Source organism: Hipposideros armiger, unplaced genomic scaffold, assembly GCF_001890085.2.
Source record: "Hipposideros armiger isolate ML-2016 unplaced genomic scaffold, ASM189008v1 scaffold_5, whole genome shotgun sequence".
Taxonomy (NCBI): Eukaryota; Metazoa; Chordata; class Mammalia; order Chiroptera; family Hipposideridae; genus Hipposideros; species Hipposideros armiger.
The window spans coordinates 122150-139130 of NW_017731355.1; the positions used below are offsets into that span (position 1 = coordinate 122150).

At 36.9% G+C, this 16981-nt stretch overlaps 1 protein-coding gene across 1 annotated transcript in view; it reads left to right on the forward strand.

The window, feature by feature from the left end:
• Positions 1-16981, forward strand: part of KCNH5 (potassium voltage-gated channel subfamily H member 5) — a gene marked incomplete at its 5' end in the record, with an annotated part of 236174 nt that overhangs the window by 118335 nt on the left and 100858 nt on the right. The window contains one exon of the mRNA XM_019645963.1: positions 13361-13560. Coding sequence (XP_019501508.1) covers positions 13361-13560 — 200 coding nt within the window. The remainder of the gene's footprint in view (positions 1-13360; positions 13561-16981) is intronic.

The window sequence follows — 16981 nt, forward strand, 5'->3', positions numbered from 1 at the left end:
GCTTTTATTATGAGCTTCCTTGTGAAGTTCAAATCTCTTGTGTTAATAAACACACAAGCAAAGTCTCTAGTAAAAACCTCCCCTCAGGAATGAAGTTCTAGGAGGCAAACTTTAGTTTATGCTCTGTTCTTTCTTCTGTAGGAGGATTTTTTAGTTGGTTTTAAATACAAATTATTTTTTTCATCATTAGTTTCAGAGTTTCTCAGGCCTCTGACCACTTGAATGCTTATGAGTTACTGGGCATTGAGCCCTCTAAAACACTCCATCATGGTAGAAGCCTGGGTTCATAATTAAAAATAGAAAGGTAGCACCAGGTCAGCTCTTGAAGCACGAACCATCAGTAGACCTGTGCATATACAGAAGTCACTTTGTCAGCAGCAGACTGGTGACATTCACTTCTTGTGGTTTGCAGAGCCTAAGGGTTGCTCTCATGTCCAGTTACTTCCATACCCTGCCCCCTGGTTCTTTCATGTGGGGAAAAATATTGAGGAGGCATTTCTGATAAATAGATATGGACTTTTTTTACTTTCTTCTATTCCAAATCTTCTCAGAAAAATAGGTAAGAGTCTGATTTCTTAAGTGCCCTAAAACAATAGTTAATGAAATTCAAAGCATTCGATTAGTAAACAATCATACCTCCCAAATGTAGTATCTGTGATTTATTCAGCTGGACAACTCGTTTTTATTGCGTGCCCAAAGATATATGACATATTGATATGTGCTTGCATCTCTGATTTGTGTATAGCTCTCATTTTCAGACAAATCATAGAAGTTTGCCAAATGACTGACACAATTACAAAAGGCATTTATTTCACTTAGCAAGAGCCACATTTTAGGCCTATAAGTTGATAAAACATATAGGACTGTGTGATCCATATTCACCCTGTAGTTGTGAACTAGAAGTGAAAATGTTATGGTTAAGCAACTTAGTTTTCATGTTTGTTTGTCCCCCCAGAAAAGCCTAATATTACTCAATTCTTATAGTCAAAACATGGTCATTGTCAAGGATGTCAGTAAGGAGGCTGCTGCAGTGATTCAGCTGAGAGATGATGGGGGCCTAAACCAGGACAGAGAAAGCAGGGATGTGGGGAGAGACAGGTTTCTCACTCACAGTGGAGAGTAATGACCAAACCCATGTCTCTTAAAAGGGTTAAATGCAAATATGAAAGCACCTGTCAACTGTGAAAGCTGGGAAATCTGAGGTGACATATTTCTTCTCCTTCACAGTGTTTAATGACAACTGTCAGCCTCAGTCACCCAACTTCTTCATGTAAATATTCAGTTTTAACCTACTGTCAGGTTACGTACTACCTGACAGGAACCCTGAATATCTTTTTCATCACATGCTTATTATACTTGACATTTCTGCCACAGTGATGTGCCCAGTGGAATGAACTTGGTATGGCTTTATTCCATCCACATCAGACCTTGGCAGTAGTGATTTATTGAAAAGGTGAACATTTGGTACCAAGTATTATTAGAAAAGAATGAAACCTGGTAACGTGGGAGACAAAGAAGAAGTTTATTACATATCATGTAGTGTTTCAGGGGATACACAGTGTATCATGGGGTACATGGTCTTGCAAATTAGAAAGATGAGGGTAATTTTATCAAATCAAGAATTAAAACCTTTCAAACATGTTANCTGTGTCTATGTTAAAGAAAGCAACTGGCTATGTTTCTACTATATATCCAGATATTCTAAATTGGGAGCAAAGGACATTTGCCTCCATGGCTTAAAGGTTCTTAACTCACACTCCTCCAGCTTTCTGAGCCGTTTATCATGTTGATGATGATGATGGTAATGATGGTTATAATACATGTCCATCGAGGAACAAAAGAACATCAGGGTCGGAAGTGAAATGTTAAAGTCTGTCTCTACCCTCCCCACCCCAGCATTCCACTCTACAGAGATAATCAGTATTATTAATAGCTTCTTGTGTATAATAACAGAAATTTATCTACAAGTATATATTTCATTTAGCCTATCTCAATCTCAGTTTTTCTCTCTGTATATGCCATTTACAAGCCTAGTCTCAGTGAACACTGGATTGCCAGTGTCCCAGTTTTAGTGTCCTAGAATTTTGATATAAAAATTTACATTCTGCGAGCAGCAACAGCAGCAGCAGCGTTATCACTGTGATGAGCTTAGAAGCTGCCCCAAGTTAATCATAATTACTTCATACTGAGAAAAAGCTTTTTTTTTTAGGTGAAATGATTGCATTTCCTGGGGTACCTAAGAGACTAACTCATTTAGTCCCTTCCTAAACATGGCAGCTACATTTTCTTAGACACATCCTAGTAGTTGGATTTTCCTGAAGTTGTATATCCAATTCTTACTCAAAAACTTATTCTGATTGGATCAAGTAGCTAAATGGACAATTCGGATTTGGGGCGAGAACCATGCTCCAGAGAACAGAAAGAAAGCATCTGCTACTTATTTCCCAGATTGATGAGCACAGCTATTTTGGAAGAGTGAGTACTAATTAACTCATTAAACAGTTCCCACTGTGATTCCTCAATGTAATTTCAGGCTAAACTGATGTTTAGAGACTTAAAACCTAACAGAAACTCATCATTGTAAGCTAACATCCCTGTACAATAAAACGTTCAGGGATGTGAGAAAAGTTTCTCAGGCTGCATAGTATAAAGGCACTAATGTAAAGCTAAAGGCTCTTATTGTGCAGAAGATACTTAAACAAAATTTAGCTTAGTTTCCCAAATGCTAATAGAGTTGACCAATCTGAGCTACAGGTGCATGTTTTATTAATAAAAGCCTTGCTTGGCTGTGAATTTGTATCTGTGTCTAATTCTGGACAGTTATGCTGCTCCATTAAAACTCAGCCAGGAAGCGTGTTCAGCATGTACAGTATTATAATGATAAAATACAGTTAGTAAGCTGCATTATGAAAAAAGAAAAGGCAAGAAATGAACATTCTAAACTCCTTTGTGAAGCGACTATTGTGTGAATCAGAACTGTGGCACCATTACTCTAGGAAGTATATTACACTATAGGTTAGAACCGTGAAGGCATGTGGCCCTACTCTACAGTGCACCATATATAAACCTCAACGTTGTGGACACGGTCCAGTTGTAAGTGTCACATATTAGGTGTGAGTCTGATTGCTGAGTGTGTAGCACATTTGCTTATGAGATTTGGCTAAAGTCTCATGGTTGTGAATGTTGTGGAGCATAGAAATTACAGTATGCAGCTCAATACCGATCCTGTAATACACATTCCCTCTCTTTAGAATGAATTAATATTTTCATGAAAAAGACTTTTGACCTGTGATGGTCCTCTCTAGGTGACCAGGAGGAAAATGATACTGAAGAGTTTTCAGTGGATTTCATCCAGAAAGTCCCCCAAAGATTTTGAAATGTTTCAAGTGAAAATTTGCAAGAGTGATAGAAATATAGTGCACCTTCAAAGTTATTTTGCAAGATAGTATATAAATCTGATCAGGAGGCAGGGCTTTGAAAGTAGACAGCCTAATGTGAACCACGGCTTCATCACTCTCTAGCATTGTAACCTTGGGAAATTATTTAACCCACTGCATGTTCTTCTTCATCTGGATCAGTAAAATATGGATACTTAGATCAACCTCACAGAGTATTGTTGTGATAGAGAGTGCTTGTTAAATGGTTCCTGTTACTAGCAATATGCATAGTGATAATTGCCTGTTCTCCATTTTTTACCAATGGGAGATTCTAGGGATTTCAGAAGTGAGACATTATTTTTTTTTATTTTTTTAAACTTTGTTGGGGAACAATGTGTTTTTTCCAGGACCCATCAGCTCCAACTCAAGTTGTTGTCCTTCAATCTTAGTTGTGGAGGGCGCAGCTCAGCTCCAGGTCCAGTGGATGTTTTCAATCTAGTTGCTGGGGGCACAGCCCACCATCCCATGTGGGAGTTGAACTGGCAACCCCGTTGTTTAGAGCATGTTCTCTAACCAACTGAGCCATCCGGCCACTTCGGAAGTGAGACATTCTTATCATGAGGGTTTATAAATGATGGAATTAATGGAATCTTCCATGGAAATCTTTAAACAAGTGATGTGCATTTGGTTTCTTTTAGTTCTTATGTATCTCAGTATTGGTTATGTTAGAATCTAAGCTCTTGGAAGCTAAGCACCAGGTTAGTTGATTACCTACAGTGCCAAATAACGGCAGAAAAATATGATCTATTGTATGGCCTAGATGGCCATTAATGCCTATGCATTTTATGGAAGACTTAAAGGTGTTTCTATACAATGTCAGTACCTCTGACTGAAAGTGACAAATTTAGATAAACTCAGCTCTTACAAAATGGCTGCAGTTTTGCAGCATTTTTTTTTTCTTCTCTGTGAAGGAATGAATGGAAGGAAGGAATAAAAGGAAGAACTGAGCCATGTATCAGGGGCTGTCTAGCACTGTATGTGGAAGCTTTGTCAGTTCCAAGTTTAGCTTGGCAACAAACACATCCAGGACTTAACTTTTCTTCTTCTTCTAAAAATAGGTACATGTTTCTGAGATGTTTTCAAATGAACAAATACTACACTAAATTTATACAGACTGTTCATTACTTTTTTAAAAATGGGAAAAAATAAAAATTGGGAACAGTGATAAAGCTGCCACTAATGATGATGAAATTCATCATAATCCTCTCTTCTCTGCTTTCCTATAGCCTACCTTCTTTTATCTCTTGCTCTTGTTCCAAGAACTTCTATGTTATCATCATTTTATTATTCTAAAAGCTAATGATTGTATGTAGCTTCTGGACCGTAGTTGGTACTCAATAATATTTTTTTGAGTGAGAATCTCCTTCTGGCTATAGAATTCCACATATCTTAACTGGTGTGCCCAATGAGATCAAACAGTTTCTCATTCTACCAGCATTGAAAATCAGAGCCTTCTTTTTACTTTCTTACGTTGTTAAAGGATCTTTAAATTTGGTGTTAGGCTTTCTTTTCAAAAATTTTTCTCATAATTTTTTTTTGGAGATTTTCTTTTAATTTTGGGACTTTGGAGTGGATGTGTAAGTGCATGGGTGTGCATGTATGTGCATTTTTAAAATATATGGAATGTATAGCTGTAATATATAATTGCATCACTAATGAACTATTTTTCAAGTGCCACCGTCTTTTCCACGGAAAACGTAATTANTGCGTAAAATGGTGCTTTGGTAATGTGGCAACCATAGCAGATTTAAGGGCTCCTTTTCTGTACCCAACTAAGCATATCCCAGTTTAGTGATGGGCCCAGAACATCTCTTGATGCGTATCATTTAAGGAGTGCATTCTGTTTTTACATGGTCTAAATTCTTGGCCCTGGGAGTACTTAATTCTTTGAGGCCTGCTGTTCACACTTGAAAACTTTTGGTGAGCCCAATGACAGTAAGCAACTAACATTGGCTAGAAAAGGTCTGCTGTGAGAAGAAAGAGAATATTATTTGAAATATTAATCTTAAAGCTGATATGGATGTTAGGTTGTATAGTTGTTGAGACTGAAATTCTGGTCTGGATTTGTTTCCATATATTTACAATGAGGATAAAATAGTAACTGTTTATGAAGGTTTATAGCTCTATGTCTCTAAAAAATGCAAATATCTTATTCTTTTTATAAAAATGGTGCGTGCTTATTGCAGAAAATCAAATATTGCAGAAAAGGTTAAAGAACATAAAAATCACCATAGATCCTATTGCCCAAATATAGTAACTGTTAACATTTTTGTAAACAACCTTCTAGTCATGTTTCTGTGTACCCATGAAATCATCCACTACCCAACCCCTACATTAATACATACAATATTACAAAGAGTGGAATTAAGTGACATGCTTTTTCTGACAAAAATATGCCATTAATCTTTTCAGACCTATGTCCAGACATCCCCATCATCATCATAATGGTCAATTGTATTGTTGTGCCATCATATGTATCACACAATCTTTATTTTTAAACACATCACTTTTTTCTCATAAGCAATATTTCAGTGAACATATTTGTGCACTGATTATATAATGGTATAGTATAACTTCCAAGACACAGAATAATTTGGCCAAATGGCACAATTTGAATTTTTGGTCCATACTTGGTACAGGCATATCTTCTTGATTATTTTCTGATGAAGTCACTTTCTACAATCTTACAATCTGATTTGTATTTATTTTTCATAAACTACTAGGTTTCAACAATGAATGTCCCCAGATTCTAATATTCTTGGAATTGATGAGCAGGTAATTTCCACTGTAGCCATAGCCTTTGTGATATCGCACCTCATAATAAAATCCCCGCCCCCCCTTCAGACGGCCAAGTCAGAATATTTTGATGATATTCTCAGTCAGATTTGACCCAAGATGGTTTTTATATACCTGCCATCTACTTTGCTACACAGGAATACCTTTTAAAATTAATTCAATGTCTATTTATTGTGTTCAGAAATTATGTATTCAGAGCTATGCTGTCATAGACAGATTTAAAGAAGTTTAAAAGGTACTTGCATTCAAGAACTTGGTTGTATTTCTAGCAAGATATGTTAACAAATACAAAGGAATATAAAAAATATGTTAACAAATAAAAAGAAAAAGCAAGGTACTTGATTCCTGTTTTAAGGAATGATGTATTCCTTAGGTTCTATAGAAGAATAAGAGAAATTTCTTGAGCTGGAATGATCAGAGGAGGTTTTATGAAGGAAATAACAAGCCCTGAAGAGAGGCTGTGATTTAGGAAGGATGAAGGAACAGGGAGGCCTTTCATGGGGGAGAGATGTATCAGTTATATAATGCTGTGTAAGAAATGACTCCAAAGCATAGTGACTTAATACAGCAATGATTTTTTATTTCTCATGACCCTATCTATCTCAAGGCAATTGGTTCTTCTGCTTGCCTTGCTTGGGATCCCTTATGCAAGGGAGCACTTAGTTGGCACCTCAGCTGGGGGTTTGGTTTCTATCCTTGCTAGCTTGACGTCCCTCAGTACAACCCAGGGTTTTTCAGGAATGATGGTCTCAAAGGAGCATTTCAAGAGCACAAAAGCCAAGCCTGCAAGTTCCCTTCAGGTCTAGCTTGGGTGGTTGCATACTATCATTTTTGCCACCTTCCATTGAAAACAATGAAGTCACAAAGCCAGCACAGATGAAAGGAAATAGATTTTGGTGGAAGAAGCAATAAAGCTTCATTGCAAAAAGATATGCATACCAAGATAGGAATAATGTGTGGCCATATTTTGCGATTCACCACCAGGGAGCTGCATGCACAAAGATTTGGAGGCAACCAAGTGGGCCTTCTGCTCCTTGTGTTTGTGCTGACCCTTTGCCATCTTTCTATCACCCGATACAAACATATACTCATACCTTATTTTTCTGTAGCTATTTGTATTTTCCTAAAGCTTTAGTCATCCTTTATAATTACGATTTTCAAATATGTCAAAAGGGAAGTATCCTTTTCCTTCTACCATCTCTGAGTGACTGTGCATCAACAGCAATCTCTGTCTATGTGCCTTTGTATTTCCCAAGCGCTGCACATTTCTCCTTCCTTGCCTCTTTCGAAGCGGGGTTTAGAATTCTGAGAAACATGAAAAAAAGAGTGACCAGTGTCCCAAGTTTGGCATCTCTGGGAGTGCCCTCACTTGAGATTGTGTTCAGTCGCTAAACAGCTCCCTCCAAAATATTTTTTAAGTGACTAAGCTAGCCTTTGTATCAGCTGCTGGAGACCCCTACAGATAACATACATTTGGTTGTTATGAATATTTGGTTGTCCCTGGTTGCCTTACAGTTGATATATTTGGGGAGCTTCTGTTTGACTCATAAGAAATGAGCCTGAAATGATGAGGTCAGTATTCATTGAGCATCTATAATTATTTTTCCTCTTCTTTTAGAGGCATGTTCTGTATTGCCCCGTTCATCTTTATGAAAGTTACAAAACGTTTTATAGATATGTAAGCAATGCACGTGTACTAATTTTATTAGACGTCAAATGAATTTTGCTATATTGTAGGGAATAAAGAAAATTCATTTACTTAGCATAAAAATGAGAATAACCATCATAGAAGGATACAGTGGAGATAAAACTCTTCAGATCCTTTGATTTGTTTTTAAGAAATACTTTAATTTCTTAGAGTTCTTTGAGTGAATAGACCGTCTACATCTTTCCGTTCATTCTCCTCCCTCCCCGTCTAACATCTTTGATCTTGTATTAGTAATTGATGAATATCGGTTCATGGTTAATTTCCTAAAATTAAGTGATTCCTTAGGATATATAGGAAATGATATCAATAAGCATTGCCATTTAATTATTGAGACTATTTTGATGGAGTCAGTTGTTACGATGGTCATGGGATGAACCATAAACTGGTTAAATCTGTCCAATAGTATGCTATAATTTGGCAGGTTCTAAAAATTGTCCTTTCTTTGTCCCAACTTATCTCACTATTGATGGTTAATTCAGATGATTCAGTCAACCTGTATTACCTGGAATTCCCCCTTCAAAATTCCCATATCCCTGAGAAGGGTAGTATATTAAGTAGTTTTCAATAGTTAATACTTTAAGAAATTAATGAGGGCCGGCTGAGGATGGTTAAGAGCTGGCTTGGGACGCCAGAGGGCCCCGGTTCGGATCCCACATATGAGGGCCAGTGACACTACCCTCTACAGCTAAGATGCTGAACAACAGCTCGACCTGGAGCTGGGCTGCTGTGAGTTGCCGGCGACGGCAAAGGCTGCAGCCCCTGTGGCAGTGGGTTGCCATGGGCTACCGTGTGTAGCCAGCAGCCAGCGTGAGCGGCCAGCAGCGGCCGTCCAGAAGTCGGCGACTGATCTGCCTCACCTGGGAAGAGCGCAATGATGGTGCCAACTTGGGCCAGTGAAGCAACGTCCTCCACAACTAGATTGAAGAACAAAACGACAGCAACTTGTTTGTTCCCCTTCTCCCAATTCCCCAACGCTGTTTGCATCCCCCTAATTCCCCAATAAAAATCTTTAGAAAAAAAAGAAATTAATGAGATGAATTCTCATTAATTGGTGTAGTTCAGATACTGGATGGAATGGGGCATAGATTAACTGAAGTCTGGGAAAGAATAAATGTCTGGCTCATAAGTGGATGTCTAGAGGGTGCCTGCATTATATAGGTCATTACAAAAGAGCGTCCTGGGAAGCCAGAAGCCGTTATGAGAGAGTAGGAAGGACAGCAAGGCTTTGAAACTGGAGGTTTCTGGACATCGGCTTCTTCACTTTGTTGTAAAGCCAGCTGGGTCACTGCAACAATTTTAAGAGGCTGTGTGCTTCACGTACGATCACGGATAGATGGAACATTTTCCTTCCACCCCTTAAATATCATTATTAAAGATGGGCTTTAATGAATATAAATAAAAGGGGAAATGATGATTGAACCACCTGTGTGGCTTTGAAGGTTACCAGAAATGCATTCTCATATTAATATTTTAAATTGCTCAGTCTAGGGCAATGATTACTAACCAAGCATTATGAAAGAAAGATAATTATGAAAAGTAAATGTCACATGTCATCACGAACAGGCAGGAAAAGTCTAAAAAATACAAATTATTAATGCAGCTTGACCTAAAGAGCAAACAAAATGAAGTGACTGGTGAACATAATTTCTTTAAAGACCTGGATATTATCATCTTATCTGTTATCATGAACAATTCATAGGGGTGGAGGCTGAGTTACAATTAATTAGCTGAACATAGATTTTTGTTTGACTCTGCGAATTGTTTGACTATGAGAAATAAACTATAGTTTATATACTTGGAATGGTTCTAAGTTTGTGGATTTTTGTAAACTGCGAAAAGGAAAGATCATTAGCCTTCCTTCCAAGAATGCGATTCGGGAGAATTAAAGACTAATAGTTTTCTGTAGGAAACAGTGGATACTACTTGAGAGCAGGGATTATGTCTGCCTTTTTTATCATTGTATCACTCGTGGCTAACTGGAGTGGCTGGCATATAAAAGATACTCAGTAAATATATACTGAATACAAACAGTGCTTGAATAAATAATGAAATCTGTGATTTGTGTTATAGCTTAATCTATGTCTCTTTTTGAAAACATTCATGAATTTCATGTTTAAATTATAAAAATAATAGGTGTTTTTGAGTTTTAAAATATAAACTATATTACATATTTAGAAAAGTATTTTTCAGAGCATACTGTTGGGCTCTGATGTGCAAGATAAGGAGCTCTCTAACCTCCTTCCTCAGGTTTCATACCCAATTGAGAATCAATCTGTCTTCATTAGGGCTTATTATAGTTGCATAACTAATCAAACTCAGTGACTTAAAGCAGGAACAGCCATTTATTTTACTCATGAATCTGCAGTTTCTGCAGGGCTAGGTTGGCATGACTTCTTTCTAGGCCATGTGGTGTCAGTTGGGGGGTCTTGAATGGGTCTGAAAAATCCACTTCTTAATTGGCTCAACCACATATATGGCTGTAAGCTGATGTTGTCAAGCTATTTGCTGCACATACAATCAGATTGATGGAGCAGAGGGAGTGAAGGGATGACTGGTAGGAATTAGAATCAGTGAGGGAGGCAGTGCTGTGATGATATGTGTCCTTGGAGCATGACTAGGTTGGATTTAAGTTTCCATGTGAAGGAAAAGGTTTTAAGTGGAGGAGGCCAAGATTTGTATGTATATGCATGAAAAAATAATTGTTTGGAAACTATTTCCATGATGATGAGGAGGAGGATGAATAACATTTCATGGATGCTTACTCCCTACTGGACTCTCTTTTCTAACCTGTTCTATATGAGTTATCTCATTTCACACAATCCCTTTGTGAAGATTCTAGTGTAAGTTTAAAGTTGTGAGCGATGGTATACAAGTCTAGAGAGGTTTAGTAACAGGCCCAAAGATACAAAGCTAGTAAGCGGGAAAGCACATGCTAGTAAAGACTCTGCAAGGATGCTGATAGAGGTAGTGAGACGTGTTTGAACTGAGGCTATGTTTTGAAGGTAGAGCCAACAGGAGTTGTTGATGGATTAAATATAGGAGATGAATCAAAGAATGAATTGAAAGATGACCTTGTAGTTTTTGGTCTGAGCAACTAGGTGTGGCTTTGCAGTTTACTGAGATGAAAAAGTGCACTTGGCTGTTGGAAAGAGTATGTTGTGAATTAAAAGTTCCTTTTTGGACATGGTTGACTTGAATGGCTATTAGGCATCCAAGAAGATGTGTGTGTCTGTAATTCAGGATACAGGTGTGTCATCATTGAGAGACGCTGCTGCATGTGGCTGCATGCAATTTTTCTGTACTCTTTTTTGCAACTAGTTTTAAAGTAAAAAATAATTAAATATGTATATACATATAATTGAATCTCTTACCTTAAATTATGACCTTGTTTATTCCTCTCCAGTGTAGGATACCATGCTGACATGAAAATGGGAATTAGAAGTGGATATCTTTGTGAATATGCCAAACTTACCGGAGTGTTGATTACATTCTTCATTTATTAATACTGCAAACTTTTAATGCATTGACAGTTTTCTTCATATTTTTGTGCTTAAACTTTTCATTTGAGCATAATGTGCGCATATTTAATGTATCCAAAAAGATGAAATGTGTGGTAATTTGTTACACTAAAAAGCAGTAGTAAGACACTTTGGCAAATATAAAATATTGCAAATATCTTCGGGAGAGAAACAAGTTAAATATGTCAAAATAATAAGTAGTTCTGTGATAGGTATTGACAACTTACAAATAGCTGGGTACTTAAAAATCATGATTATGACATTATTTCATTAATGCCTACAATGCTAATTATTTTAAAAACAAATTCTCCTTATTTCTCTTTTCTGAAAAAGTAAAATTCCGTATTTGTTACGTGATTCTTCTATCATTAATGTGGTCACATTATTTCTGTATTTGTCTTTCTTAATACCACAATGGTGGAATAGAGATGTTAAGTCTGTGGTTACCTCTATTTATTTTTTATTTTTGTTTTTAAATATAAATATTCAAAGGCTTAAAGACCCAGTTGAGAAATGTCAGCACTATATTTTTCTTATTCAGTTTTAACAAAATATCATCTATCTTGTAAATTGTACTGGCATCAAAATGCTTAAGTAACAGCAAAAAACTGACTAAATGCTTATAAAATTATAGCTTCTTGGTGTGAAATTATAATTTGTTGTACTCAGAGAACAATTAATTGTTCATAAAAAAGCAACAAGTGATTTTCTGAAAATACGTTAAGGATCTTAAGATGCTTCACTAGCTTGATTTTATAACACTTTCATCAAATGGGATTTTGGTTGATGAAATGGCAACATGAAACAGCCCATACTTTGTTCAGAGGAGTCATTTTTCAAATGCTTGGAGGCTGTAGAATGGAAATGATGATTGTCTTATAGTCTACTTGTGAAATGCGTATGGAATGTACGTGATTACTAAACATTGCGTTTACTGAATATTAAGGCAAATAAAGTACTGCCCCTTTTCAGGAGAGCTAAGTGTTAAGGAGGGAATGAAACCAAAGGGACAGGATTGAGTGGGGGCTGGTGTGCAATTGGGGATGTGTTGAGTTCGGGTTGAACTCACTGCTTCTCAAAGTTTGTACAAAATCAGGTAAACATTAGCCGCCTGACTGGATGTGGAAAGAGGGTTGGTAAATTTTGGGTTGAGGGAGGGGTTCAGAGTTGGGGCATTACAAAACCCTACCCCATCCGCAGGCTCCTGTAGATAAATAACGGTGGTCTCCAGGCTGCCTTTACTCTTAATTAAAATGAGAGAATAAAAAAAAACACCTTACAACACTGGTATCCTGACATGAGTTTAGTAACTTGAATTTTTAGGCACTCCCAAAGTTTTATTTTAGCTGTTAATTGCAGCCCTGTTTCTCTTCAGAACCTTTTAAAAATGGAACACTTGAATTTGTCTTCACTCCCTATATTTCTTATGTTCTGTCAAAAATATTTATAAGTAGGGAAGTATTCCAAAAGCTGGAAGGAGCAAGCAGTGAGAAAGAGAATACGTTTCTAAACTGGATCATCAGTCCCTGGAAAATTCAAATTGATAAGGCTTCATTCAGGAGGGCAAGGCTGGAGGATGACTTGAGTCATAAGAGTAGGACTTCTTAGGAAAATTATAACTTCGGAGCATTTAATTCTTCATGGAATCTATTAGTCACTCTCATATTGTGCCACATTGACTAGAGTGTTGCATGCTCATGCAATCATGTTTATCATATTGAAGGTAATGTTTACTGAGTGAATATTAGATTCCAGCCACTCTTCTCCTGGGTTCCCATGCATTAACCCTCAAAGTTTATAAAGACATCTCTGTCAAATTATTCATTGATTGGGCCAATAGTCACATTATTTTTTTTTCACTTGGGATGTTTGTTTTATTTTCATCATTTCTTCTCTTTCAGCTCTTCTTTATGCAACTATTTTTGGAAATGTTACCACAATTTTCCAGCAAATGTATGCCAATACCAACCGATACCATGAGATGCTGAATAATGTACGGGACTTTCTGAAACTCTATCAGGTCCCCAAAGGCCTTAGTGAACGGGTCATGGATTATATTGTCTCAACATGGTCCATGTCAAAAGGCATCGACACAGAGAAGGTATGGGTTATTATTGTTGTTGTTATTTATTTTCTGTTTCAGTAGGATCTTCAGATGCCTGTAGTTTCCCCACTCACATATTGCTTGTGTAATTGCTTCATAAATGTTACTCTGTATTTCGTAAGTGACATATCAATCAATCATATTATTGAGTGCTTAGAAGGTGCAAGGCACTCAACCATTAATCACCAATTAGTACTAGTCATCACACTCAATTTAGAAATTGTGGTTTCTGAAAACAACTAATTACTTCATTTCCATAAAATACTCTCATTACCAGTCAGAGTAATTTGCTGCGTTCCTCTAAACCTCTTAATAGTGCTGCCGTTTCCTGGTAGTTTTTATTCTTGATTTCTCCTTTGACTTTTTGCCCACTTAAAATTTAGAAAGAAAATTCCTTGCTTATGAACTAAAAAATTAATGCATGCTATCCTCTACTTAAATCTCTGTCCTTTCTCTCACATGGTTTTAAAGCAACTTATAATTCTTTGTTTCTCCCACACAAGTCTACAAAATGGATACCACCCTCCCCATTCATCTGACATCTCTAATTTCTTGCTTGTCTTTCCATGGAACCTCTTTTAATTTTTCCTATCTGTCTCATATTAGTGACCAAGAAGGAACCAAAGGCCTCCTCAAATGAGACCAAATTTTAAAAGCAATTCTCACTTCCTCCACCCAGCCGATTCACATCAAATACAGAGGAGGACAAGTAGGGCTTGCACCCAAGAGTTTTAGAGAAAACCGATCATGATCTGTTTTACTTCGTAAGCACCAGTGGACATTATTTTTAGGTACTGATTTTTGACATATGATAATCTGACAGCACATTACCTTCCTGCCATTTCCCACAAATTTGATTTGTTCTCTTTTTGTTTGTTTGTTTGTTTATTATTATTTTTTAGCTGAGCCATCCTGCCACCTGTTGGCAGCTCAGCGGCAGCTCAGCTCGGGCCAAGACTCGAACCACTGTTGCTCAGAGCTCGCACTCTTGAGCTAGCTCTTAACCAGTTGAGCCACTGTGCTGGCCACTGATTTGTTCTCTTAATCGTATGAGGTTGACTTGTAGTTTTTCTATAAGACCTGCTCAACAAGCACTTTTCACCGGCGAAGGGAAAGAGCAAATGAGCAAAGTAGATGTTTAGTTAGGGGAATTCCATGAAATGACCAGTAGGTAGTTTTTTTAAGCCAGAGCAGGTGTTATTAGGAAAAGATGATTGAGGGGACATGTGGGGAATGAACATGGAATGTGAGAATTAAGGGTCAGAAGCCTTCAGAGGGAGTGCAGGTGAGCTACTCATGGGTGTCTACATGGAAGAATCGTGAAACGGATGAGGTGTGCTCCTTTTTAAACATTTTACAAGATGCAGCATAAATTTTCTAGTTAAGTGGCCACTTAAAGTGGAATGTGTGACCGCAGAGGGGAAAGGACAAATTCCATTTCCGTGGAATTTGATTAATGTAAAACTGAGCCAATATATGGTTAGTAGGGAGGTATTCAAAGAAGAAACAGAATCTTCATCAGGGGTTCAGGTGTAGGTCAGTGTTTAAGATGTTAAATGCAGGATGTCCTTTGAGGTCCACATTCAGTAAACTGAGATCAAGAGGCGTCCATCTAACTTGTCTATCACCATCTCAGGTAGAAGCTTTTTGTTTCAGAAAATGCAGTGCAGTCACATGGTAGCTGACAAAAAACTTCATTAAAATGATGGAACAATGGCCTTTTATATTAGAAAAGAGCCCAACCCATAGCCTATGCTACCTCCTATGCCCGGGACCTGCTTAGCTGTCTGCTTCATGATGTAGTTAGGGTATAAAATGCTGGCATGGGTGTGCCGGGAAGTGCATATGCCATGTAGTGGGGAACTATTTCTGGATTCCTATTATTTACCACATTTTTTTGTTTTGTTTTGTTTTGCTTGTTATCATTTGTGGTCACAGAAATGTACTTCTGATTAGTAGGGTATCCATGGAAAATGGTGTAATAGAAAAAAAGATGAAGAGGCTAATATTAAAGGTGGAATAAAATTTTAATTTAAATGAAAAGATTTTAAAACAAATAAGTAAAAATATTAAAACAAATTAGCTTTTGGATAAGAAAAAATCATGGCTGTCCCTCCTAAGTGAGTGGGGGAATCCTTTGAGTCGTTTTTGATTAATAGGAGAAGCAGATTTAAATAACTGGCAAATATGAAAGTTTGGTCGTGCATGTATAAAACATATCTGAAGTTTAATTTATTGTGGGAAACTCTCTATGCCTGTATTGATTCCTCCCAGCATAATAAGAAAATCTCCACTCAGATATTTTAGAACTAGAGGTAACAGCACAGTAGGTACAGAGACACATGCCAGAGCCTGGGTCTGGGAAGAGGGTGGAAACTCCCACTAATTGCATAGTCAATGGGGCTGAATTTAAAAATGCATTCTTAGACTACACACCATATGCTATATTGAACAAAAGGAAAACAAGCATTGGCATCCAATTCTCTGGTTTAGTAGTGAACCTAATAACCAGAGTGGAAGACCCATGTGCCTATCAGGCATTCAGTTATTTGAGAAATAAATAGTTTGTATAATATACAACTTTAAAATACTATCATAAAGTATGAAGTATGGACACAAGAATTAGTAGCCAAAGCAATAGATATGTCAGGGAATAGATATCTCAGAACTAGACGTTATTATGGATATGAACCGAATATAAGTTAAACGACACATCGCAAAAATGGAACTCATCTATTTTTTAATATAATTATAAAATAAGCTAAAACCCAGAAAAAAATAAGACTCTCTCCCACATGGCCTATCATGAATATCAGAAGGACTAAGAGTTAAATGCAGAATATAAGAAACCATAAAATATTAGAAGAAAATATAGGAATATATTGAATTTATCTTTGTACTATGAAAGCAATGGAATACATAAAAAACTAACTAATAGATTTTGCTAGAAAATATAAAACTTCTCATACCAAAAACTATGAAAATGAGATCAAACATTTGCAGCGAATATCACAAGTGAAAGGTTAACTATCTTAATATGTAAAATGATTTTTATAAATCAATAAGAAGAATTAGAATACCTGGGGAGGAAAATGAGCTGAGTACATAGGTAATTTACACAAGATAAAAATACAAATTATTAATAAGCATTCAAGAAAATCTTACTTTCACTTGTAATGAATAAATGTTGAAATAGCAAGAGATCATTTTTAATATGTCAAGTGGACAAACGTAGTGCCCAGTCTTAGCAAGTCTGCAGTGATTGACACTGTTATGGAATTCTGGTCTGTGTGTAATTTGGTGGGGCATTTCTTGAAAGCAGTTTGATGAAGACAATATCCTAGATTTTGGGATATTCTAGAGCTCAGTCCTGTGCCTCTTCCTTTTTCTGTCTATATTCTCTCCTTTAATATCATGC